Source organism: Osmerus mordax, chromosome 19 (genome assembly GCF_038355195.1).
Source record: "Osmerus mordax isolate fOsmMor3 chromosome 19, fOsmMor3.pri, whole genome shotgun sequence".
In the NCBI taxonomy this organism is placed as follows: Eukaryota; Metazoa; Chordata; class Actinopteri; order Osmeriformes; family Osmeridae; genus Osmerus; species Osmerus mordax.
This window is the reverse complement of record NC_090068.1, coordinates 6056380-6081765: the sequence shown is the minus strand read 5'-3', so window position 1 is coordinate 6081765 and position 25386 is coordinate 6056380. Positions and strand designations below refer to the sequence as shown.

Sequence of the window (25386 nt, the reverse complement as noted above, 5' to 3'; positions counted from 1 at the left end):
TTTTTGGAGAGGGAGGTCATTGGAAAGTGAGGTTGCTAACTGGGTTTGTTCGGGAGACAGATATTTACTCGCTACCGTATGGTATCAGACATTCTGATGCCACAGTAGCCAAATACGAATCAAAGAAGGTGCTTTAGCTATATCACTTACAAGAATGCTCCGTTTAATCTTGCGGCTGAGGCCGTCCGCTGCTATCCCCTGCTCCCGTACCCTCCCAGGGCCTGCGCTCAGCTCACGCTCCGGACCGGGGGCCTGTCATCTGAAGCGGTACCATTCTGGTGTGCGATCCCGGGCTGTGTGCAACGGTGTCAATTTCAACACTATTATATTCACAAACAGAACATCCCTGTTGCAATGTCCTCAACCTGTCAACTGCAGCCAGTCCAAGCGATGCTACAGCCTACCCCCTCACCAGAAGGTAACTAGGTGTAGCTATTCTAGCAGCTGTAATGCTAGTGCTAATAATGCGATTATTCTAGTTAACAGTGTGAGCGAGTGATTAGCTACATATTCTTTATTTGTAATCTAAATGTGATGGTATGCTTGCTTCATAAATACAATAGAAAGATTTGGAAGATGGAGAACTACTGATTGTCATGTCTGTCAACTACATGCCAGCACTAGTAGCAACTAGCCCGGCGTGCTAACGTAACGTCTATCACCCTTTCTGTCTTGAGTGGTAGTTGACTGTTGCTACAATGACTGTTATGATTTGCTACAGTTGTTAGCTGCTGGATTGAAATAGACTTTTAAGTCGGAGTCTATATTCTTAGATGGTACGACTGTAGGTCATAATACTGGAATGGTAGTTGAGGTGTCACCTTCAAAAAACACAGCAGTAAGGCATGTACAGCAGCCGCTTTCTGGCATGGTTTTCTCATGCAGTTGCTGTTGGGACTAACCCTGTACTATTGCTCAATTGCGTGAACCATTAACGTTATCAGCCGTATGCCGCAAGAGGCTACACGGTTAGATCAATGTGTGTCACTGCCATTTATTTAATTGACCGTGAAGAAAAGCTCTCAAACTTTTGTCTGGAGCCAAGGGTGCGTGTCAGTCCAAGTCCCTCTTCTCTCCTGCTCCGGTCCGTTCATCTGGTTCTCAAGAGACATGTACCACGAGTGAAACAACAGTGATGGTTCTGTCAGAACTTCAGCCCTGTTGTATCACTCGTGATACCATGTCTCAACTCGACACTCAACTTGTGTCGTCATTTCTCGTGGGGCTCTACAGGTGGAGCTGCCTGCCTTGTCCCCTACCATGCAGACAGGAACCATTGCTCGCTGGGAGAAGAAGGAGGGAGACAAGATTGGCGAGGGAGAACTCATCGCTGAGGTCAGTAACCGCGCGTGCCCCGAGATGGGGCGTGGCGACTATTGTTGTCGTGTCTTTCAGATCTTATAAAGCCATCCAACCAGAAATGTACCCGTCCAACTGCTTGTGTGTAGGTGGAGACTGATAAGGCGACAGTAGGGCTGGATATAATGGAGGAGTGCTACCTGGCTAAGATCCTTGTTGCCGAGGGCACCCGGGATGTACTGGTGGGCTCTGTCATCTGCATCACTGTCGAGAAGTAAGTCCCGTTTAACAGCGGGATGACAACCGTGGTTGCTTTGGAGGCTTGATCCATCTCAAGGAGAATGCGTCCGTCAGAATGTGGCGTTTCGGACGTTTCATTGAGATTATCGCTGCGTTATGCGTGTTCCCCCGGTGTGGACCTGAGTCGAAAGTAACGCGTGTCTTTGCTCCTCAGCCCTGATTTCATCCCAGCCTTCAAGGACCTGTCGCTGGAGAAGCTAGCCAGCTCCGCCGCAGCGGCCGCCCCGCCTCCACCCCCACCTGCAGCCGGCCCCGCCGCCCCCGGCAGCTCCTACCCCCCACACCTTAAGGTAGGCCGGGCCTGGGACCGCAGACCGTAACGGGTACAGCCACATGGGCCACGATACAGAGACGTGCAGATAGGGATATTCGCTGTGCGTGCCTCCTGATTACCAGTGGGGAGCTTTCCAGTTCCTGGTCGACGTGTCAGGTGATCAAACTACCCAGGAATATCTGTGTAATATGTGTGTGTGTTTTGTAGATCATGCTGCCCGCCCTTTCCCCCACAATGACTATGGGCACAGTGCAGCGCTGGGAGAAGAAGGTGGGAGAGAGACTCGCTGAAGGGGACCTGCTGGCTGAGATCGAGACCGACAAGGCCACCATCGGTCAGCATGGCTCGAACACACACGGCGTCACACTGCGTCTGCACGTGCCTGTCCTGAACCTTCTGGAACGTGCCTGTGTGTGTGTGTAGGTTTCGAGGTGCAGGAGGAGGGCTACCTGGCTAAGATCATGGTGCCGGAGGGGACCCGTGACGTCCCCCTGGGGGCGCCCCTCTGCATCATCGTGGAGAAGGAGAGCGACATCGCGGCCTTCAGCAACTACGTAGAGACGGGCGTGGCCGAGGTCCCTGCACCGCCCCCAGCTCCAGCACCGGTAATACACACACACACACATACACACATGCTCAAACTGGGACTCATACACACTGAAGCCTACACAAGTCAACTTACATTAGCCCACTCTTTTTGTTCACTTTCTAACAGGCATACTATTAGATATTTGCTCAAACACATTTGCGTACATCCTCATCTCGATCTTGTGTCCAATGTGTGTGTGTGTGTGTTGAAGGCCGCAGCCCCTCCTCCTGTAGCGGCCCCCATGGCGGCTAGCCTCGCGGCCCCTGCAGCAGCGAGGAAAGGGCGCGTGTTCGCCAGCCCCCTGGCAAAGAAGGTGGCGGCTGAGAAGGGCATCGACCTGGCCCAGGTGACCGGTGAGTCCACGCTGTTGTCTCCCACACAGGGTTTCTCAGGACATATCAGAAATGATGCGCACATTTATAATAGGTTTTCAGTAACGGTTCTTTTTCTGAAATTGTCCAATAAGCAGGTTCGATACGTTTCCCTATTGTATCAATTGGGTTTCACTTGTATGTTTCTAAGTTGGCGGATGCAAGTTTTGATGGGTAATGAAGAACCGCATCTCCAATGTCTTTCTGGGTGTGGGTCCTTCGAAACGGGTCTGCTCTCTCTCTCTTTGTCTGTCTCGATCTCTCATGCTCTCTCCGTCTCTCCTCCTCAGGCTCCGGGCCCGATGGCCGTGTCACCAGGAAAGACATCGACAGCTTTGTCCCGCCTAAGGCTGCCCCTGTAAGTCATCATTGCCTGGGCCAAAACACGACGACACGACGTCGAGCACATTCGCAGGTTTACCGTGTTGTTGTTGTTGTGGTTGTTCCAGGTGGCAGCTGCAGTCCCGGTTGCCCCGGCAGCGCCCGCCCCCGCCCCTACCCCCGCCGCCCCCGCTCCCACAGCGGCCCCCGCTGGCACCTTCACAGACATCCCCATCAGCAACATCCGCAAGGTGAGCGCACACACACACACCGTGGCCACGGTTCCCACAGACAGAGCTGCGGCCCCTCTCCTCACTCAGAGAGAGTGTCGGTCGTAAATGAACGTCAGAAGCTGGGGTGTGATCCCTCCTCTCTCCCCCTCCTCCTCCTCCTCCTCCTCCAGGTGATCGCTCAGAGGCTGATGCAGTCCAAACAGACCATCCCGCACTACTACCTGTCTGTCGACGTCAACATGGACCAAGTGATTGAGCTGAGGAAGGAGCTCAACGAGGTGAGTGTGTCCCAGCAGCCCCCACTAGCACTGCTTATGAGCGGACGTGGACGCAGAAGACAGGTTGTCGTCTAAAAGGAACTAAAGAAGTATTTCGAAATGTTGTCAGGTGCTCCGGGTGTATTTCTCTCTGTATTTAAATGTTGCTCGGCCCATCGTTGATGTGTCGAATCCCCCGTCCTGTCATTGTCTGTAGGAGGTGAAGGCCCAGAACATCAAGCTGAGTGTGAACGACTTCATCATCAAAGCCAGCGCTCTGGCCTGCCTCAAGGTCCCTGAGGCCAACTCCTCCTGGTTGGACACGGTCATTCGCCAGTGAGTGCACACGCACGCACACACACACGGTCAATCTAATGCCCTCTCAGCGTGGATCATTAGGGTTTGTTTGTATTCATGGCTCGCCTGCGTGTGTGTGTGTGTGTAGGAACCATGTGGTGGATGTCAGCGTAGCCGTGAGCACACCTAACGGCCTGATCACGCCCATCGTGTTCAACGCCCACACCAAGGGCCTGGCCTCCATCTGCTCTGACGTCTCAGCGCTCGCCGCCAAGGCCCGCGACGGGAAACTCCAGCCGCACGAATTCCAGGTGACACGCGCGCTGCACACGGTTACCTTGACGATGTTTTCCCTCGTCATTGTGGGGGACTTGTCCGTTCCAGAAGGCGTAGTCATTGACAAACCAGTTCAAAGTGACAAAAACAGGAACACTCGATGTGAAGTTATTTTTTTAATTGGCTTGTGTGTTTTCCAGGGAGGTACGTTCACCATCTCCAACCTGGGGATGTTTGGCATCAAGAACTTTTCCGCCATCATCAACCCTCCTCAGGCCTGCATCCTGGCCGTGGGCGGCTCCGAGAAACGTCTTCTGCCCGCCGACAACGAGAAAGGGTGAGAACATCCGGCTAGTCGAGACATGCTTAGTCTTACTGACTTGGTGGAAATGAGTTTTGTAACCGTGTTTATGGCCCCGAATTCTGAACCTCCTAAATGTTTGTGGGTTCCAGGTTCGACGTGGCCAGTATGATGTCGGTGACCTTGAGCTGTGACCATCGGGTGGTCGATGGCGCGGTCGGAGCGCAGTGGCTCGCCGAGTTCCGCAAGTTCATGGAAAGACCCGTCACCATGCTGCTGTGATTGGATGATGCCGTCGCCATGCCATTGTGAAATGCTGGATCCAGTCGCCCGAGTCGATCTGATTGGTGCAAATCGGTCAAGGTCGTCCTGTGATTGGCCAGTCTACCACAAGGACACTCTTACTCCTCTTCTAAAAGGGACGAGGCAGAACTCCTTATTGTACGCTCGCTCGCTCTCTCTCTCCCTCTCCCACTTCTCTCTCTCCTCTATCCTCTGTCCTCCATTGATACTGTATTTATTAAGGCCCCATGTCTCCTGTGAGACTAGATTTAGTTACAGTTTAACCAAGTTTAGAGGCTCAGGCTGGCCGCATCTCACTCAAACACTGATGTTGTTTTATGAAGGGAACTGTTACAGGCCCAACCAGTGTGCAAACATAACCCATAGTGTATGTGTGTGTGTATGTCGGCCCAGAGTATATATATCTTATCTGTGAGTGTGAGTATGAGTGTGTTTTAACGGCCAAAGAACAAGCAGCTCTCTCTGGGTACCGAGTGCAAGGTTCTCCTGGGTTCTCCACATGCTGGCGGTTCTAAGATGGCTGAGGGGAATGTAAATAGATGGATGGGGCTGATCACTGGTTAACTGAACGTGAGAGACACAGGTCAGAGCTAGACACACACACACAATAAACTAGCTCCCCATCTAACACAGAGACAAAACCTACTGGTATCAAAACAATCTTTGCTGTATAAATGCTTTGTCTGTATGAATGTGTTGTGTGTTTACTCGACTGTGGGGTGCTATGGAGAGGGTATAATGTAAGTGCTCCTCACTATTGTGGGGGGAGAGATTCTAGTATATTGTTATTGTATATCGTCCTCGGGCTTGCAGGTGTCAGTGAATGAGCTACAGATGTGTAAGGTATTCATAAGCATAGCAGCATAGCCCTCCACAGTGGGCGGAGCTACCCCCCCTACTACCTTACACCCATCCAGTTCCTTCAGATCTGTGAGACCCTGCAGGTTGGGGGGCGAGGAGTTTGTTTGAAAAATCCTGAATGTCGGGATGCGAGGGGAAAAACGGATTGATGACATCACACACTCCCGACTCAGCACTTTGTGGTCTCGGCCAATCTCCACGGGGGAGCGTTTTCTTTTCTGACCTTGATAAACATACACCAACTTACAGCTGAAACGTTCTGTATTTGACAAACATGCGCACAAAGTGATGGAGATAGATGTACTGTCATTCGATGAATAAATTGAAACAAGTCACAGAGACGGCAAATATCATGACTGAACGTTTGGAATGTGTTGAGAGATGAAGTAAAAAAAAAAGCTTTCCACTTTATTTCTCAATTGTATGTCTTAGTAACATTTTACCAGTAATGTAAAACAAGTTGTTTTATTACAATGATAGTCTCCATATTAGAAAAGTCTGTTAGCGTTGAATTTGCTCTGTTTCTTTGAAGGTTGTGTTTTTACTGGTTACATAAGGAAAAGCTATACCAAACATATTTCGCATATTTTTATATCATCAAATAAATCCTTGGCCCCTAAGAGTGGCTTACCCCTACACATCGTTACACATTACAGTCAGTCCCTCCTCATATTGAAGTGTATAATTTACTTTAATGGACACATGTCCATTGTGACTAACCCAGAGCATCCTCTTTAGACCCAGTCTGCAGTCAGCTGCAAACAATCATAAATGAAAGTCAATAGAATCACTGTTGTCCGGAAGGACCACTTTGATGATTCAGTCAGTGAGCGCTGCCACTTTTGTCACGTTCAGTTAGGACAGGAGGACAACACTCCTCAATCTGACATGGGCCCATAGTGACCCTACGTTTGTCACGTACAATACTTGTGACAATAAGGCGACAGAGACTAAAACCAATACATTCATAAGGTTATGGTTGCTTCAGAATTGACAGAGAAGGGCTCTTTTGTCTTGTTGTGTAGTATAAGTTTTACTCTATTCTGCGAAACAAGCAATTCACTCTGGACACATAATTAGACTAGTTCTTCAGTTTAATAATGGCATACACTTTTGCAGCTTTACAGATTTTGAATTTCATTACTTCAGCTAGAAAAACAACTTCGGTCAAGAATTGTCACAACAGCGGTATGTTTTTACTTTGATCCTAAAGTCGAATCTACTCCTAATCGAAAAAAACACCTTTTCTTTATCTAGCTATACGGGTACTTTCTCAAGAATGTTAGTGGTGCTGCTATTGTGCGTCATCAAAGAATGCGTCTTTATTTACTACACTACTGAGAAAAAAAGTATTAATTGTGTAAACAAGATTAAATGTGTTGCCTCCACACAAGTTTGCTATGCATAGCTTCACTTAACTCCTTTACAGTTGAAATAGCTTGTAATGCCAGCACTTTTCACTTTGTACACTTTATTACATTTTAAATTGGCGTTACCGTTAGGAAAAACTTTATCTATTTTGAACATCTCATACGGTGGAATCAACACCTCGTCCAGCTCATTAACTGCATTAGACTCAAGCTTAGCACCGAAGCACGTCCATATCTCAAAGCACCCCACTTTTCCATATCGTTTAGCTTTTTCCTCATTTGTCGTGAGTGAACTGGAAGTGAAAGATCCAAAACGAAATACATCATTCTTTTCACCGGTAAATGTATCTCTTGTTCTTCGGTATGTGGTGACGCAAACTGGTTGTTTCTGTTTGAGGATGCTGATCGCATCGGACAAAAGGAAATGCAAAGCGCGGTACTGGAAGTCTCTTGGGTATTCTGGACTGTTTCTTACGTCATTCGTGAAAAATTTATAAAATTTACCATTGGAATTTTTTACTGATGTGTAAGCATATAAAGCCTTGAAATGATTTAATGTGAGATCCGTGCCACCGTCCTTCAGCTTTTTTTCAGCCCAGGTGTCAGACGCAGTCCAGATGTTTTTAAATTTTTCATTTGTCAATTCTTCAATTAAAATGTTTCCTACTTTCTCATGCATTTCTTTGGTGCAGCCGTCGTACATGTCATCGACAGATTTAAGGGCCATGTCTAAAGTGATCTTTCGCTTGACAACTTGCTTTTGGACGCCGGACCCTTCAGAGAGTGGAGAGATCTATACAGAGTTAATAAAAACAGAACACTGATTAAAGGTTATATCTTTTATCTACCTGTTTTTCTTCATCTGTCTTTCTGTTGGTCATCTGTACTTCACTCAAATAAACTCAAACAAAAACACACCAGTGTTGGCCACCCCTCTGACTCCGACTGTTGCAAACAGCATCTTACCATCATAGAGTCCACAGTCAGGATGCAGACATGTAGGAAGATCAGGAAGACCATCTTGTCTCCAGGTGTTATGGTTAAAGCTGCACCAGGGTAGAAGGAGCTGGAGACACAACGACAGGTAGTTCAAGTTCAAGTCTTCTATTGTCAGATGCACAGAACAACACAGGGTCAGACTGGGCACTACAATTCTTTGGACAAGACAACGCAAAGCAACTTGGCATAACATGATATATAAGTAAGCTAACATATAATATACTAAGCCTCCTAAATATACAAAATAATAAACAAAACAGTATACTAAACCTATAATACACATAATATCCTATGCTAACCTTATAACCTATACTAAAATAGAGACAAGGGTACAATTAGTGCAACAATGCTGATTGTGCAACCAGTAGCTAAAGTGACAGTGTGTAAAGTGACTAGTGTGAGTATTGACATATCATCAACATCGATACACCACCCAAAAATTTGTAAAAGGAATGTGGAATAGCTGCAATTCAAATCTCTTCTTTTCATTCCATGCCATAGCTAAAAGTCTAGCAAAGTTGAGACTACTTTTTCTAGGTACCTACAAACATGTCTTATTCTGCTAGACAGTGGGTTCCCCATCGTTCTTTTGGTGAGCAGTCTCACGAGCCCTAATTACCTGGTGTCATGGAGCCGACCAGCTAGTTAGTACTACCGTTGTTAGCTACTGTATCCCTGCCTGTGTTTGCGCTGTTGCTCAAGCTTGTGTGATGCATCGTTGTATCGTTGCACGGTTTAGGATTATATTACAGTAAGTCAAATTGTGTGGTTCAGTACATAAGTGAAGTGAACACCATTTTGCTACCTGCATATACCTACAGCTGGCAGCTGTGCTCCGTTTTGCTCCTAGATTCAGACCTAGCCCCGGTAAAATGTAGACCTAGCTAAGTACTAGAGCTACACTCCTGCTCATAGTCTGCAACCGACGCAAGCACACCCCCCAATTTCCCCAGAAATTCCCCACACAATTTCCCCAGAAATTGTACCCTCTCTAGTTTAATTTGACTTTGAAGGTAAACTTACCAGGGTGACGCAGTATCTGCTCTACTTATGTACTTGTCTAAGAAAGCCCACAAGAGACACACACACACACACACTCACTTAGCAGTTCTTTGGAAATTAATGTCTGGTTCACATCCTTACAATAAAAAAATGCAACACACACACTGGTGAGTATCTTGGTGTGAGCAGTTCTCTGGAAATATGACTCACCAACCCACAGTGCAGACCACACGCCACACAAACACGTGTGATTGACACACACATGCAAAAGTGAGATACACACACATTTGTGACATTGAGGTAACACATTTTAAACCTATACATTCATGAGGTTATGGTTGCTTCGGAGTTGACAAAGACCCAGAGACGGTTGGTGAAAGAAAGGTGCAGAACACAGGCTAAACATATAGCCATACATCAAGAAAAGTGTCAATGGGTGTTGAAACACATAAATCCAGTGTTCAACTTGGGTCAGAGTTGGTAAATGTCAGTTCAAGCAGAGATTGTGATCAGCACAGGATCACAGGCAGGTGGATGGATGGACAGGAAGGGGCCAGGAACTCGCTTCTGTCCGTCAGGGCGACCTATGTCCACTTGGCAACTAGATCCAGCATTGGCAGACTGTCCCAGATCGATGTCCACTGGCGGCCAGGTCCAACACTGGCAGACCGACGACCAGGCAGATTTGATCTCAACCACTGGAGTGCCGTACCAGAAATCCCAACATAATTCTCCATACATTCCAGGAGGATTTGATGATCCACAGTGTAAAATGCTGCACTTACGTCAAGGAGAACCAGGACAGAGATAGAGCCTGCATCAGAGGCTAATAAAAGATCATTGACTACTTTGGCTAATGCAGTTTCAGTGCTGTGGGGAGGACAAAATCAAGACTAGAGGGGTTCATACAACTGATTTGAGGAAAGGTGTTCAGTGAGCCGTTGTACCACAACTCTTTCCAGAATCTTTGAGAGACATGGGAGATTTGAAATTGGCCTGTCATTAGACTGACCTATGCACTTTTGTAAAGCTCTCTCTTGGAAGTCGCTTTGGATAAAAGCATCTGCTAAATGCATACATGTTAATTGTAAATGTGGAACTATAACTCACAGTCTTGCTGAGCAGTTCACACCACTATTCACACCCAGGGACACACACTTATGTTTGACACACTCGTGCATGAATGACACACACACACGAGTGACACACGCACGATAGACACACAGGGCCGGATGCAGCCTGCTTTGACTGGGGGTGCAGTGAACATTTCTGGGGGGTATCATGATTACAGAAAGGGATCATATTATTTTTTTATATTGCTACCATTTTTTAGACTGCTTATCGATCCAAGTGTTAATCAGGCGCGGAACCAGACATTGTAAACATTCGGGGCTTTGCCCAAACCTAGGACGTATTCTGTTTTTGATGTGATAAGGGGTAAATCCCTTTCTGATTTCTGATGTGATGCTAGAGAGGGACTTCCACACCAAATGCGAGAGCGAAGCTTTTTGTCCTTCATTTGAGCGCAAAATTGTTTTTTGAGCTTTATACAAAATACACATTGCAGTTTTCCAATTGGTAAAACCTTGTCTAGTGAAGGTGATGTCTTTATCATTTCTGGCTCCAAATTGTCGACAGGGGAAGCAGAAACATACATATAGCTGAGTACTCTAACCAAGTACAAGAGCGATACCAACTTGGGTTGAATTGCACATTACTGAAAGCCCTAACAGACTTTTTCATACCTTCAACATGTAACATTTTTGGCTGAAGTCAGAAGGAGCTGGGGGGGCGCGACAGAAATCTGGGCGTAGCCCACCCCTGAACCCCCCCTGTAAACAGGGGGGGGGGGGGTGCATTTGTGACTACATTTCACACCCAGATACACAAACATTTGTTTGCACCAGAGCAGTGGCGGATCTAGAACATTTTACATGGGGTGGCAAAGGGGTGGCAAGAGGTCTTGGCAGGGTGGCATGGGTAAACAGTACGTGGGAATCCCTATATGTGAATGGCTTTAACAAAACAAACACAAGAATACTTTTAAACTATGGTAGTTATTGTTTAATCATGCCCTTACACACTACAAGCGTTTTTAATCCACAACAGGAATAAGCCCAGCCTAGTATTGTCAGCCCAGCTGACAATACTCAAGTACTTGTAATTAAAAACTTATAATTACAGTCCACAAATGACCCATGATCACCCATCTTTTTTTTTAGGAAAGCTTAAGGCGACGGTTGTTGTACTTTGCAGGTAAACGTTTCACAAACGATATGTGAGACTAAGTGGAATGTATAGGACTGCTTAGCTAATCATATAAAAATTATCGATCTCCCAACTGGCACTGTATTATTGTGTGTTGTAGGGCGTAACATTGGCGAAACAGCGACCATCAGTAAACGTTATGGATAAAAACAACAGTATATATTTTATATTAAGCTGTTCTTGTCTTTACTAAAATCAAAACTAATCAAAGGGTAGAGTACGATTTGTAAGAGCACGTGCTATTACAAGTGGAGCGATTTGACTTTTGGCAAACGTAATAGACTCGCTGTTTTTGCTGATGCTGAATCGTCTTTAGCATACATTACATTCATTACCAATGTAACTTTAAGTTAAACGTGTGTTTTAACTTTACCCGGGGCACTGACTTCCCCTTCAGAGCTCGGGGGCAGCTCAGTTGCTCCAGTCTTCGCCCGGGATGAAGTGCCACCTCACCGCAGCAGACTCGCTGTGTGCGAGCCAGACTGTGTGAACGCCGCTCTGCACTTTTGATGCGCTTTAATCCCAATAGTCGTCTTGTCTGACACCAAAATATTTCAATTTTTCCTTTCGTACTTACTGCTAAATCTATAGCGGCCGGGCAACTCTTATATTAAGAACAGAGGTGAAAGTTTAAATGTTTATATATACTTCTTTTTTTTATTAAGTAAAAAACGAACAACGTCCAGTTTATACAATCAACAACGGGATATAAAATACACATTATTCGGTCAAGTTTGAACGGTGCCCTCTCCCGCTATGTGGAAATGACGTTATAGTAAACACCACGCTGGCCGGATGTCTTTGACAGCGCCAAATTTGTTCGGCACACCAGTCAAAACAGGGAGACAAAACTCATCGTTGTGTTGACTGAGTTAGAATCTGGTTAATTTACACCTTTATAAACTAACTACAATTGCCTTCTTGAGAAAGATCCCATCAGGTAAGCTTTGCATTTTCAGGTCAGCAGTTTTAATGTGAATTATTGTACATATTTTAAGTTCAGTCCAGTATTAGCTAGCTGCGTGTAAAAGTAATCTATCTAACGTTAGCGTGACAGAAGCGTGGATGCGGTTAGAACTTGTATTTGCAGATTTATGCATGTGAACAATTGTGAATAACCCATGTATTGAGATGGCTATTGTGATCTAGGTGGTCATCCCGAATAAAGCCATCATTGCATCAATTTCGTCTCGCATTTACTCGTCAGGTCATCTTGTTGAACAGCGATTTTTTTCATTTGCGTTGTCTTTACAGTTTAGTAATGACATAAAAAGTCGCCAAGGTATACATATAGTCACAATTAACACTGACTTGAGCCAAATCTTGTTCATATGAGTTTATAATATATTGGTCTGTGTTTCCTGTTGACCCGAACACCCAGTGTTTGTATTTGTAAACGTCAAAAGCATGGCAGTGCCCTTCGTGCAGGATTGGGACCTGGTCCAGACTCTGGGAGAGGGGGCATATGGCGAGTGAGTACCCCTGCACCTCCTCCTTCTCTCCTCCTCCTCTTCTCCTTCTCTCTTACACAATTATATCTTCCATCTCCTCATGGTTACCTTAAATGTTTATCCTCCCACCTTATTTAGATATCTTAATTCTCCTTTCATATTTCATATCGCACCAACCCTTCTTACATCTTCCCCCCCCCCCCCCCCCCCCCCACCACCTGCTCTCACAGGGTGAAGTTGCTGGTAAACAAACACACTGAAGAGGCTGTAGCCGTTAAGGTCATAGACACCACCCAGGGCAAAGAATGCTTAGACAATGTCAAGAAGGAGGTCTGCATAAACAAGGTATGTATACATTTAGTCATTTAGAAGACGCTCTTATCCAGAGCGACTTACAGTAAGTACAGGGACATTCCCCCCGAGGCAGGTAGGGTGGAGTGCCTTGCCCAAGGACACGTCATTTGGCACTGCCGGGAATCAAACTGGCAACCTTCAGATTACTAGCCCGATTCCCTAACCGCTCAGCCACCTGACTCCCTGTATACTTGTGCACGCGTGTGTGTTCCCATTGTCACCGCTTCCTGCACTCGTGTGTGTGTCCCTGCTGCATGACAAAGCGTTTCTTCTTCATGCCAAACCCCCGTCTGACCCTTGGTACCATACCGTCCTCTGTCAATAGTTGGGCTGGGTTGTAAGAGGGTTATAACGGTTAAAGTAACGTTGCTATCTTTTCCTCCATCAAATCTAAAGAGACAGTGCAATTGTTATCGATGTGGTGTGTGTTTAACGGTATCTGTGTCGGTAGGTTCTCAGCCACCCCAACATTGTCCGTTTCTTTGGTCATCGCATGGAGGGAACCACGATCTATCTCTTCCTGGAGTACTGCACTGGGGGAGAGCTGTTTGACCGAATTGGTAAGATGGACAAGGAAAGGAGCCAATCACATGCAGTTCACATATAAAAAAAGATCATCGTTTGCATGACACCATGTATGTATTCCTCGCCTTGATAATCAAGCCGACGCCCCTCTTCTCTTTCTTTTCCATTTCTCAGAACCGGACGTAGGAATGCCAGAGAAGGATGCTCACAGGTTTTTTCAGCAGTTGATAGCAGCCGTGGTGTGTATAAATCTCAGACATACAGTACCAGCATGCTGTGTTCGAAATCTCCAAAAAAGAATCTGGTTCTATCAATATAGCCCGTTTTTTTATTGGTCTGTGGCTGATTTCCCCTCACCCCTGATTGGTCTGTTCCTCTCCTCAACAGGAGTACCTCCACAGCGTGGGAATCACCCACAGAGACATAAAGCCTGAGAACATTCTCCTCGATGACAAAGGTGTGTGTATGTGTGTGTGTCTCCATATTACTGCCTTCAAAGACTCTCTCCTTCATGCGGGGGAGTGTGTGTACTGGATGTACAGTGATTATGCCTCTGTTCCCCTCAGATAACTTGAAGCTGTCAGACTTTGGCCTGGCCACCATGTTCCGTCATCGCGGCCGCGAGCGCCGGCTCACCCGCCTGTGTGGAACTCTGCCCTACGTTGCGCCGGAACTCCTTAGCCAATCAGAGTTCAGTGCTCAACCAGCTGATGTCTGGGCCTGTGGGATAGTGCTCACGGCCATGCTGGCTGGAGGTGCGGTGTGTGTGTGTGTGTTTGGCTCCTGTGACATTGTGCTGCTATTACCTCACATTTGATTAATTTAGCTGACTCTCTTTTATCCAAGCAACGTACAAATAGATCATAAACTAAGTACAGCAGAAGGTCAAGGGCCAGAAGTGCGTAGTTCTAACAGTGGTTTGGGTTCAGAGTTACCATGGGACCAGCCCAGTGAAAGCTGTCAGGAGTATTCCGATTGGCTACAGACGAAGACCTACCTACCACCGTGGAAGAAGATACAGCCCACTCCCCTGAGTAAGGCACACAACACATACACACACACACACACACACTGCACTACGACGATGAACAGTCCAAGGATTTGTCTGAATGTCAGTGTGATCTCTTCCCCTGTCTCCAGGTCTGCTGTCTAAGTTGCTGCTGTCGGCTCCAGAGGAGAGGATCCGTCTCCCGGACATAAAGAAGGAGCGCTGGTTCAGCCAGACATACAAGCCTGCAGCCAGGCTCCAGTCAGAGTCTCAGGGCTCCACAGCCAAGCTCCTGCGCAGGGACTCAGAGAAGCTCCCACTCGACCTCAACAAAAGGTCCGAACTGTGCGTGTGTGTGTCCAGGCTGTGTGTGTGTGTGTATGTCCTGACAGTATGTGTGTGTCCAGTCTGTGTACGTGTTCTGGGTATCTGTACGTAGTTGTGTCCAGGTTGTGTGTATGTGTTCCTAACACTTGTGTGTCTCCCCAGTGATGACCGGATCCAGTTCTCTAGTTCCCAGCCGGACCCGGCAGCGGGGGTGTGTGTGTGGGACGGGAGCGTGTACGTGGGGCCCTCTGCAGGCCAGGTCAGCTTCTCCCAGCCTGCCAGGCCCGAACACATGCTGCTGGGTAGCCAGCTACTGGGCACCCCTGGAGCCAGCCAGGTAAGACACACACAAACTCATTATCCCATACGGACACTTAGGCACCGTGTAAAACAATTTGGTACTCACACACACACACACACACAGAAAACGATGCGTGTGTTTGTGTTCAGACGCCCTGGCAGCGGCTGGTGAGGAGGATGACTCGCTTCTTCACCACGCTGGACTCTGAGGCCTCCTGCTCCGCCCTGAGAGACGCCTCCATCAGCCTGGGGCTCACGTTCAAACACACCTGCACCAACCAGGTACAAACAAACACACCTGCACCAACCAGGTACAAACAAACACACCGGCACCAACCAGGTACAAACAAACACACCGGCACCAACCAGGTACAAACAAACACACCTGCACCAACCAGGTACAAACAAACACACCGGCACCAACCAGGTACAAACAAACACACCTGCACCAACCAGGTACAAACAAACACACCTGCACCAACCAGGTACAAACAAACACACCTGCACCAACCAGGTACAAACAAACACACCGGCACCAACCAGGTACAAACAAACACACCTGCACCAACCAGGTACAAACAAACACACCTGCACCAACCAGGTACAAACAAACACACCGGCACCAACCAGGTACAAACAAACACACCGGCACCAACCAGGTACAAACAAACACACCGGCACCAACCAGGAACTTACACAGACGAGTCAGTGCTGACATTCCTCCCCCGTACTCACCCAGGTGACCTTGAGCACCCTGGACAAACGCAACAACAAGCTCATCTTCAAAGTCCACCTGCTGGAGCTGGACCAGAGGGTCATGCTGGACTTCAGACTGTCCAAGGTAGGCACCCAGGCCCGACCCTGAACCACACACAACTTCCACTGGACCTAATGGTTCCGTGTCCACTATGATATGGTTGACATGGTTACTGATTCGTGTGTCCGTGCCTGTACGTGTGCGTTTGTTTGTTTCCAGGGCGACGGCCTCGAGTTCAAGCGTCTCTTCCTGAAGATCAAGCACAAGCTCAGCGACATCATCAACTCCCAGAAGATCCTGCTTCCTGTCTCATGACCAGCCACTGTCACAAGTGTGTGTATGTGGCAGGAGACGACAAGAGTTTCAGATCAGATCATACGTTTCTACGAAACCATGTTTATGGGAAACTGCTTCAATGAACTGACCCACACCCCTTTCAGCAGCATGTCTCATCGTATTTTCGTCTGCGTGTGTTTATATACTGGATATTGACTTCCCTTATGTCACTACATATATGTCATGTATGTCATTACATCAGGGTGCGAACAAACCTGTGTTGAGAAAACCGTGGATGGATGTGTCCTTGAAGAAGCATGCCTTGTTTAATATGTTTAGATTATGTACGAGATCAAAATTATCCTGTGGTGTGCGTGAAGTGTTGTGACGAGAAAGGTGTCTCCCTGCTTCAAGACCATTTGGGTAGGATGGTATAGGAAAGACATACAGGAACTTTCATTGCACTGGGTTTATTTCAAATGTGTCGAGTAAACTGCACAGTTGGAATACAGATGTTGTGAGTCTGATGTTAACTTTGAACACTTTAGCTATGTCCTTTTTTTCACTGTACTAATGAGTGGACGTTTTGATTTAAAATAGTACTCTTTTTTTTTTGTATTTGTTGTACATTAACTATAAAAGCAAGAAAATAGAGGCATAATAAAAAGTCAATTAAAACTTTGATTAAGTCAGTAAGTCAATAAAACTACTTTGAACCTGTTTTGGTGAAGCTTGCTAATGCATGCTACATGGCAAGTTGTTTCCAATACATTTTGATCATTCCCCCATTTTTGGGGGAATGATTTTCCACCTCTGCAAACTCCATTTTAGGTTCTATTATATTGAACAAGAGTTTACTTGATGCACTACTCCAGCGTTGGTTGTGTGTGTAGATACAAGATGATGGTAAAAGCTAATAGTATTCCGTTTCAGCACTACAGCATAACACAACAGGTCTTTAACTGATGATACAGTAGAGATAAACTGCACAGCCGTACAGACATGTCACACTGGACCCAAATGACACGCAGTGACAGATCCTTGTCAACCCCTTCTGTTAGGAGCCTGTTGCCATAACGGTGATGGTGACGTTGACAGGTTCGTTGTCGTCTCCAGGGGGAGGAGGCTGGCCGGTGACAGGGGAGACCCCCAGGGGGGACTGGGCCCTGGGGGAGGAGGCTCTGGGGGAGGCCACGACTGGGTCTGGTGGAAAGCCAAACCACAAATATAAGCATTATATGAATCAAATGGTTAGTATTCAGTAGTATATATTATTATTTTTTATGAGGTGTATAGTATGATTTCTACCTGGACTGGGGGAGGGGCCAAGCTCACCACCTCCTTCAGCTCCCTCCATGATCTCATCTTCAGGAATGTTGATGTTCTCTCTGGACTGGCTGTGCTGCCTGTAGAGACACACACCCTTCACTGGTCAATATCACACTGCATTCATGTTTGGTATGAATACATAGAGCTTTATAAAGGTCCATACTCACATGCCGAACAGCATGTCATGTAGTCCTGTGGATAGAAGAGGAATTCACATCATTAACATTCAGTTCAGTTGTGTGTGTGTGTGTGTGCAGGCGTGTGTCAGACTCACTGGGATTGTTGTTGCGGTTGCGAATGATGAACATGAACAGCAGCACCGTGGCAATGGCGGCGAGGATCATCCCCCCGATGGCTGCTCCAATCACAGCAGGATATGCGTTGAAGGGCGGGTCCGCTGTAAAACATCACAGTTACCCTAGCAAAGCAGCACACCTGAACTAGTCACCATAGCAACAATGTTGACATTCACGATAAACTTAACCTACCAAAGTAATGACTCTACATATAGTTGCCATAGTTTCATGCGTAATAGCATAGTTACAAGCCTGAACTACAACCCTGGCTACGGCCTAAACACAATGACTTTTGATCCCATCCCCCTAATAACCCCAAAAGACAACAGCCAAACAAGAACCAACAAGGAGAGAAGACAAGGGGTGGATGGAAAGACAATGAGAAAAGGAGGGGTTGTAGAGGGTGAGGAAGGGCGAGTCACACGCAAGAAGTTGGAGAAATTGAGATTGTGTGTGTGTTTGTGTTGTGTGTATGCGTGTGACGTGTGCTCTTTCACCTGAGTGGATAAGAAAATCAGAGGAACAAACTGTTAGCATCTCGCGGGATCATTCATTGTCAATACAAAGAAGATGGAATTGCATTATTTTCATCATTAGCAACATGAACAACAGTGATATTGATCTGAAACATTGCTCATCTTTGCTAGCTGCTTGTTCTGTCACACCCATAGACACTGTATGTACATTTAAATGGTCCCACCCTCTCCCTTTCTCCATTTCCTCCTCTTCTTCCCTCTCTCCTCCAGTCTCTCTTTCTCTTCCTAACCTGCCTCTCTCTCTCACCAACTCATCTTTCCCTCCCTCTCTCTCACCTGGGGTCTTTGCTGGGGAAGGATGTCCCACAGTGCGGTGATTGACAGCTGTGACGCGGAACTGGTAGGTGATGGTGGGAATGAGGCTGCCCAGGGTGTGATATCGCACATCTGGCCCCTGCTCCCCCACCTGCAGCCAGGAGGGAGAACTGCTCCTCCCCTCCCATCTCTCCTCCTCCTCCTCCTCCTCTCCACTCCTCTTCCTTCCCGGGGTCGTCGCCTCTTCTTCTATGCTCCTGCGCTCCAGCATGAACCTGGTGAGCCCTCCGTCTCTCGCTCCCTCGTTGACGCTCTTTCCTTCTCCCTCCAATCGCCACACTATCTGCACCTCACTGCGCTGGGGAGTGCTGTACACCAGTCTGACCAGGGTCACGTTCGGAGGCATGGGGTATCCTGTAAGAAAGGGAGAACGAGAGGAAGGAAGTAGATGAGAGAAATGCAGAGCAAATGTTAGAGAGAGAGAGACAGAGGGAGGAAGAGGAAATGTCGCCAATTTGATCAATGTAGCAATATCAACAGACAGAGAATGAAAGAGATGTCGTGAAGAGGTCCTTACTCTTGACCAATAATGTGATCGGGATCTCCGCCCCTCCCACGGCATTAGATGCGGAACACCAGTATTGGCCGCTGTCTTGGAAACCGTCGGTCTCCCGCACCGTCAGATTGGCCCAGGCTGCCCCTCGCTGCATCAAGTACTTTTGAGGAACGTTCCGGACTTCCTGTCTACGGTTGTTGAACCAGGTGATGTCACTGGCTGGAAGGTAGTTGGCCGTCAGGATGCAGGTGAGCTCGACGTCACTGCCCTCATACACAGACACCATGCTCCTCTGGGTCAGCAACACTGGAGCTTCTGCAGAGATGGATGAACAAATTAGTCAATTCATGTTCTTTAATGAATGCTTAAGTCATTACTTTGGTTCTGATGGTAAACTGTGGTGACTTAACTTTCTTGCCAAAATAAAGTACACTGCTAGACATTTAAGATAGATATGAATCCTGCTCTATCCTGACTCAGGGTTATTTTCTGCAGCGTTTGAGGTGCTCTTGATTTACTCTTACCCAGCTTCAGGGTGCAGGGCTGGGGCAGGGGGTGGAGTGGATGTTTCCCATGGCAGGTGTAGGCCTGCCCACTCTGGGCGGAGCCAGAGCGGAGAACCAGAATGTTGGCGTTCTCCTCCCCTCCTCCGTGCTGCTGGCCCCCTGGTCCCTCCCACCAGAGCTGAGCCCGGGGAGCTCCACCCGCCCAGGAGCAGGAGAGCATCAGCTGCTGGTTGTCACGTGTTGCGTATGCAAAACACACTGGGGCACCGGAGGGAGACCCTGGGGCATGAAGGCATAGAGAGAGACATGGTGAAGGAAGAAAGACAGAAAGAAAGAAATGAGGAAGGGAGGGAAAATATTGCGTGAAGGTGACGCGTTGTGATGCTTCCATATGCATACACACACACACACGCTTTCAGATACTTACAGGTCCGTATTGTGCAGTGTGTGCTTTGATTAAGGGCCAGGTGGGAGCCTTGGCAGGTGAACAGGGAGTTGTTGAAGGTTGTAGCTCCGGATTGCAACATGGTGACGTTGTTGGTCAGCACTGCCCCTTCCTGCCCCAGGACCGCCCCTTCCTGTCCAAGGGCCAGTAGGCCAGGGCTCCATCGAAGGGAGGGTGGTGGCAGGCCCCCTGGCCAGGTACACTGCAGGCTCAGGGAGGAGTAGTTGAGTGCTGGCTGCACGACGCAGGAAGGGGAACCATCGGGAGGGTCTGTGGGGACAAGATACAGCGTAACACAGTGCAGGGCAGAGTTGAAGGTGGTCATTGGGAGGTGAGAGCGGGCAATCAGTGTCACCTTTCTTTTGTTGAATACCTCGGTCTTCTCGTGAGTCTTGGAAGGTTGGATAGGGTAGTTACTGTCTAATGGGACTTAATGTTGCCTTAAGACAGTGAAAAACCACGCATCTTCAGTACAGTAACAGGATGTGTCTATTTAGGTGGCTTGAGAAACGGATTATTGGTTGGGGTGCCAGTGTCAAAGACAGGTGCCATTGCTAGGGACCGCGTGGAGCTGCGAGTGTGATGGCGCTTGTCGGCACAGAAACGATGGCAAGAAGCCAGCAAGCGCTTGCCATGACTGTGACGTCAGCGAGTGGCGTCACACCGGCTGGGGGTACCTTTGACCGTCAGAACCTCCGGACAGTTCCATCACCTTCCTCGGCGTTCCACCCTGGAGACCTCTGCTGCACTCCGCCGTGTACGTGTGTCTGTGCGCGTGGGTGGGTCTGAGTGCGTATAAAGGTGGTCTGTGCGTGTCTGCGTGCTGAGTATGTGTGTGTGTGTGACTGTCAAGAAAAGGTGTGCGGTATGGAATCAGACACAGAGGTAGGACACAGGAAACCAGGGAGTAGCAGAGCCCGTGTTCAGGAGGTCACACGGGACACTGGAAAGAGGAAGAGAGGTGCAGGGAGAGATGAAGAGCAACCAGAGACGGCCACAAACCACAGGAGGGTTGGGGGGGGGGGGGAGTTAAAGGTGAGGGGACAGTCAACCAGTTGCAAGAACAGTGTTCTTCAATTCCTCTTTTTTTTAGACCTGTCTTTATCAAATTTGTCAGACTGAGATGGAACTAATTTCTCCTCACGTATTGCTTCAGCTTAGACTGCCTACAGCTCTTTACAACCAATGTCGGTAACTTCCCAGGACTGGAGAACACTTAACTCACTTACAGGTAAGACCCAGACAGGATTGACCCATGGGTATGGATTAGTGGACAGAGTGAAGTGTGGAGACTCACAGTAGACGGTCAGAGTGATTGTCTTCCGTGCACGGGTGTTGAGGTAAGTGTTCTGGGCCAGGCAGGCGTAAATGCCGGTGTGCATGCGCAGGATCCTGGTGATGGTGAACTGGGGTCCGGTGTAGACCTGGGAGTTGTTGTAGAACCAGACGTACTGGCTGGGCGGGTTGGACTGGGACTGACAGAGCAGGGAGACCGTCTCTCTTTCCAGGGCAGAGTAGCCACGCTCGGTCACGCTGTACGGAGTCACGTCTATCTGAGGGATGTCGGGACCGTCTGGGGAGGGAACACATGCATGCAAGAGCACACACAAACACAAAAGGGGTTGGAATCCAAACACACACGCACAAGCATGCTCACACAAGAACACAAACACACTCTCTCATGGTTGCTTTCCAGGGATTCGAGGTGCACAGTTCTATATTAGGGCAAGCATACGTCTAGTACAGTTGGGGTTGATTGAGTGTGTGTTGTAGGGAGTAGTAATGAGAGTATAGACTCACAGATGATGTCTAACCAGATGCGATCAGATCGTTGTTTGTTGACCGCATTGCGGGCGCTACACCGGTACCAGCCAGTGTGGTTGCGGTTGATCTCTGTCATGTTGACCAGGCTGTTGTTTCCCTGGCCAAAGGTCTTGAGAAATCCATTGTGAGTCTCTTGCTCAAACTCATAGTAAATGGGCGAGGTCCCGTTCTCCAGGCCGCAGCGCAGCCACGCAGAGAATCCTTCCGCCGGAGACGCATCACTCACCAGAATGTAGGGCTTGGTGACCGGAACTACGCGGGAAGAGACACAACAGCTCTGGATTAAACCCCATTCCTCATCCCTCAGGCTACCTAGGACCGTGGGTGAAACGTGTCAGTCACTGTTTGCAATTGACATCAATTGTGTGTCTCACCCAGGACAAACAGATGTGTGTAGTAGTAGTAGAGTTTGGCTCCCTGCGGTGTGTCGTACAAGGCCTGGCAGGTGTACAGTCCACGAGCAGCCAGTTGGAGGTTCTCAATGCTTACTGAGGCACTTTTCGAGATGACCTGCAAGTCTCCCAGAGTCTGTGCCAGCTGCTGGAGCTTGGGGCCTTTCCCAAAGTCGTAGACTACAGCTCGTATGGCGTCTGTGCCAGGCTTGGTGAAGCCCCAGATGTAGACGTCAGGTAAGGTGGCTCCGCACTCCAGAATCACCGCCCGGCCCACCACCCCGTCTAGGCGCGAGTCCACGTACACCACCTCCCCGGGGTCGATGATTTCCACCGCTAAGGGGACGCCCACACACACACACACACACATTTACAAATACAAATGTATATATCCACACAGACACACACAGACATTTGTATGCTAACACACTAGTGATTACACTAACACACATACGCCACAGATGTAACAGAGAGCTTGGTGTTGAGTGCTCTGGTTGGAGTTGGGTTGCAGGATGAGTTTCAGCTGTACGGTAGCCAGGAGGATTCAAAAACACTTCCAGGAAAACGGTACATCGAACAGAATTCGTCTGTCCTGGACATTCTAACGACTTGTTGCTATCTCACCTTTCCTTCTCTTTCTCTCTCTCTCCAATTACAATAATGTGAAAAGGTGGTTTGACCTTCTGGTCAAAGGTTAATGTTTAGATACACAGAGAATATTTCCTTCAACTTCCAGCCCACTGAAAGGACAAACATGAAAAATTAGGAGAGATATAAAAAAAGAAAGCTGTAAAAAGTTAGAACTGAAATCGATACAGAGAGAGAGATATTGAGAGGGATGCATATAAACGAGAGTCAGAGTTAACGATATCCATACACTGATACACCTCTAAAGAGAGAGAAAAGGAGAGTCCGAGAGAATAAAGGAGAGAGCGGTAGAGGTGGAGGGTTCTTACCGTGGCTGGGGGACGTGAACAGGCAGGTGAGCAGACAGATAAAGGTCAACACTCTGGCCACCATGGTACCATGATGCTCTTCAGTCCCCCATCGTCTCCAGTCCAAATAAACAATAATACCTCAAACCAATCGCTCCATCCCTGACATGTTCCTCAAACAGCCCTGTGAGAAGGGGTCTCTGCCGATTTCCAAAAGTATGTCCAGCTTGGAGAGAGAGAGAGAGAAGAGAATCCCGGTTTCCAGGTTGTCGTTGCTACACTGAGTGAGTGCAGGTAGAGAGGGTCAATAAACTGATTTGGGGATAAATTATTCAAATGCCTCTCCTCTCTCTCTCGCTCTCTCTCTCCCTCTGTGTGTGAGAGTGTGAGAGTGTGTATGTGTGTGTGTGTGTATGTGAAGCAGAAATGAGGGTCTAGAATAACACAATGAGACCACACTCATCTATTATAGAGTATGGTCGGATGGATGGACAGGCTAGCATTCCATCACACACACACACACACAGACACACTCCTGCACACCTTTTCTAATGCAACCAGAAGGATTTACACCCTCTTAGTAACATCCTTAGCCTTCTCATCTCCTCAGTACTCTATAGAGAAGTGCACGCTGTCATGCTATGTGCTGACAGGACCAGAGTCGACTTGTCTACACTTCATCTCTTCCAGCACTGGAAAAACACAACAACATTATAAGAAGACATTTTGGTGACAAGACCGGAAAGGTTTAGGGTCCATCCTCCCCTAATCACAAACACCCTGTTCAATCAGACACTGGTTACAGCAACAGTCCTACAAGACCTACTGGATTCCTATTGGTTAAGTTCCTTATACCAGTGGTTCTCAATCCTGGTCCTCGGGACCCCCTGCCCTGCATGTTTTAGACGTTTTCCTCCTCCAACACACCTGATTCAAATTAATGGGTCGTTATAAGGCTCTGCAGAAGCTTGCTTGTGACCATTCATTTGAATCAGGTGTGTTGGAGCAGGGAATCATCTAAAACATGCAGGACAGGGGTGCCCTGAGGTCGGAGAGACAGAGAGAGAGACAGACAGAGAGAGAGAGAGAGAGAGAGACAGAGAGAGAGAGAGAGAGAGACAGAGAGAGAGAGAGAGAGAGAGAGAGAGAGAGAGAGAGAGAGAGAGAGAGAGAGAGAGAGAGAGAGAGAGAGAGAGAGAGAGAGAGAGAGAGAGAGAGAGAGAGAGAGAGAGAGAGACAGACAGACAGACAGACAGACAGACAGACAGACAGACAGACAGACAGACAGAGAGAGAGAGACAGAGAGAGAGACAGAGAGAGAGACAGAGAGAGAGACAGAGAGAGAGACAGAGAGAGAGACAGAGAGAGAGAGAGACAGAGACAGATGGGAGCCATGTAAAAGACATGATGTCTGACCCACGGCCGTGCCCCAGCCTTAGTTTGTCTGCCCTAGTGTGTTTTCCCTGTGTTCTGTGTTTATTAGTTCCACCTGTGTCTTGTTGATTGTCCTTCAGTGGTGTCGTTAGTGTCGTTGCGTTCACCTGTGTCTCGTTTGGTTCGGTGTATTAAGTCCCTGTCATTTGTTCAGTCTTGGTTAATCGTTGGTTTCATGTAGCATGTTTCCTGTTGTCTATCCCGGCTGTGTCTACGGTCCTCATTAAAAGCCCTTTTATTTGATAATCCTGCATTGTCGGTCTCCTCGCACCTGGGTCCTCCCTGCATACCCGTTACACATGATAGTGTAATGTGAGAATGGCATGAATGAATGCAAGACAGTGTTCCGTTTTCAAATACAAGCTTTTATCTAAACAACATAGTACAATACCTCAAGTGCAACAGTCTGTGTTTCTGTGCGTCCATGCTTTAGTTATCATAGCATAACATGGAACAGGAGAACATTGTCATTGTCTGCACCTGCAAATCTATGGGGCTCAAATGTAGTCATGAACAGCAATGAACTGGTTAGTAATTCCTCAAAGAGAGGGACCTTTTGGCAGAGACCTTCTTAGTATT

At 47.8% G+C, this 25386-nt stretch overlaps 4 protein-coding genes across 4 annotated transcripts; 2 read left to right on the top strand and 2 right to left on the bottom strand.

Annotated features, from left to right (window-relative positions):
- Nucleotides 1-6: 6 nt before the first annotated feature.
- Nucleotides 7-6032, top strand: dlat (dihydrolipoamide S-acetyltransferase (E2 component of pyruvate dehydrogenase complex)). Its single transcript, XM_067257287.1, has 14 exons — nucleotides 7-418; nucleotides 1234-1335; nucleotides 1449-1573; nucleotides 1754-1889; nucleotides 2081-2207; nucleotides 2297-2478; nucleotides 2674-2815; nucleotides 3124-3191; nucleotides 3283-3405; nucleotides 3558-3665; nucleotides 3862-3980; nucleotides 4090-4252; nucleotides 4418-4554; nucleotides 4671-6032. Exons 1-14 carry the CDS (start codon nucleotides 155-157, stop codon nucleotides 4798-4800), a joined length of 1926 nt encoding a protein of 641 aa, XP_067113388.1. The 5' UTR covers nucleotides 7-154; the 3' UTR covers nucleotides 4801-6032.
- An 801-nt stretch (nucleotides 6033-6833) lies between these two features.
- LOC136963472 (ecto-ADP-ribosyltransferase 4-like) lies at nucleotides 6834-8075 on the bottom strand. The gene is made up of 2 exons (XM_067257616.1): nucleotides 8019-8075; nucleotides 6834-7845 (listed from the first exon to the last, which is right to left on the bottom strand). The coding sequence occupies exons 1-2, from the start codon at nucleotides 8070-8072 to the stop codon at nucleotides 7093-7095; spliced, it is 807 nt and encodes a 268-aa protein (XP_067113717.1). The 5' UTR covers nucleotides 8073-8075; the 3' UTR covers nucleotides 6834-7092.
- A 4143-nt stretch (nucleotides 8076-12218) lies between these two features.
- Nucleotides 12219-16963, top strand: chek1 (checkpoint kinase 1). Its single transcript, XM_067257303.1, has 13 exons — nucleotides 12219-12261; nucleotides 12703-12793; nucleotides 13003-13117; nucleotides 13578-13686; nucleotides 13826-13890; nucleotides 14039-14108; nucleotides 14218-14406; nucleotides 14581-14685; nucleotides 14792-14975; nucleotides 15129-15303; nucleotides 15417-15548; nucleotides 16006-16107; nucleotides 16243-16963. The coding sequence occupies exons 2-13, from the start codon at nucleotides 12729-12731 to the stop codon at nucleotides 16336-16338; spliced, it is 1407 nt and encodes a 468-aa protein (XP_067113404.1). The 5' UTR covers nucleotides 12219-12261; nucleotides 12703-12728; the 3' UTR covers nucleotides 16339-16963.
- Nucleotides 16964-17327: 364 nt separating this feature from the next.
- LOC136963537 (V-set and immunoglobulin domain-containing protein 10-like 2) lies at nucleotides 17328-23458 on the bottom strand. The gene is made up of 12 exons (XM_067257686.1): nucleotides 23395-23458; nucleotides 22421-22774; nucleotides 22023-22298; nucleotides 21520-21795; nucleotides 20205-20492; nucleotides 19796-20056; nucleotides 19293-19586; nucleotides 18737-19129; nucleotides 17903-18025; nucleotides 17796-17820; nucleotides 17608-17705; nucleotides 17328-17502 (listed from the first exon to the last, which is right to left on the bottom strand). Exons 1-12 carry the CDS (start codon nucleotides 23456-23458, stop codon nucleotides 17357-17359), a joined length of 2598 nt encoding a protein of 865 aa, XP_067113787.1. The 3' UTR covers nucleotides 17328-17356.
- Nucleotides 23459-25386: the final 1928 nt, after the last annotated feature.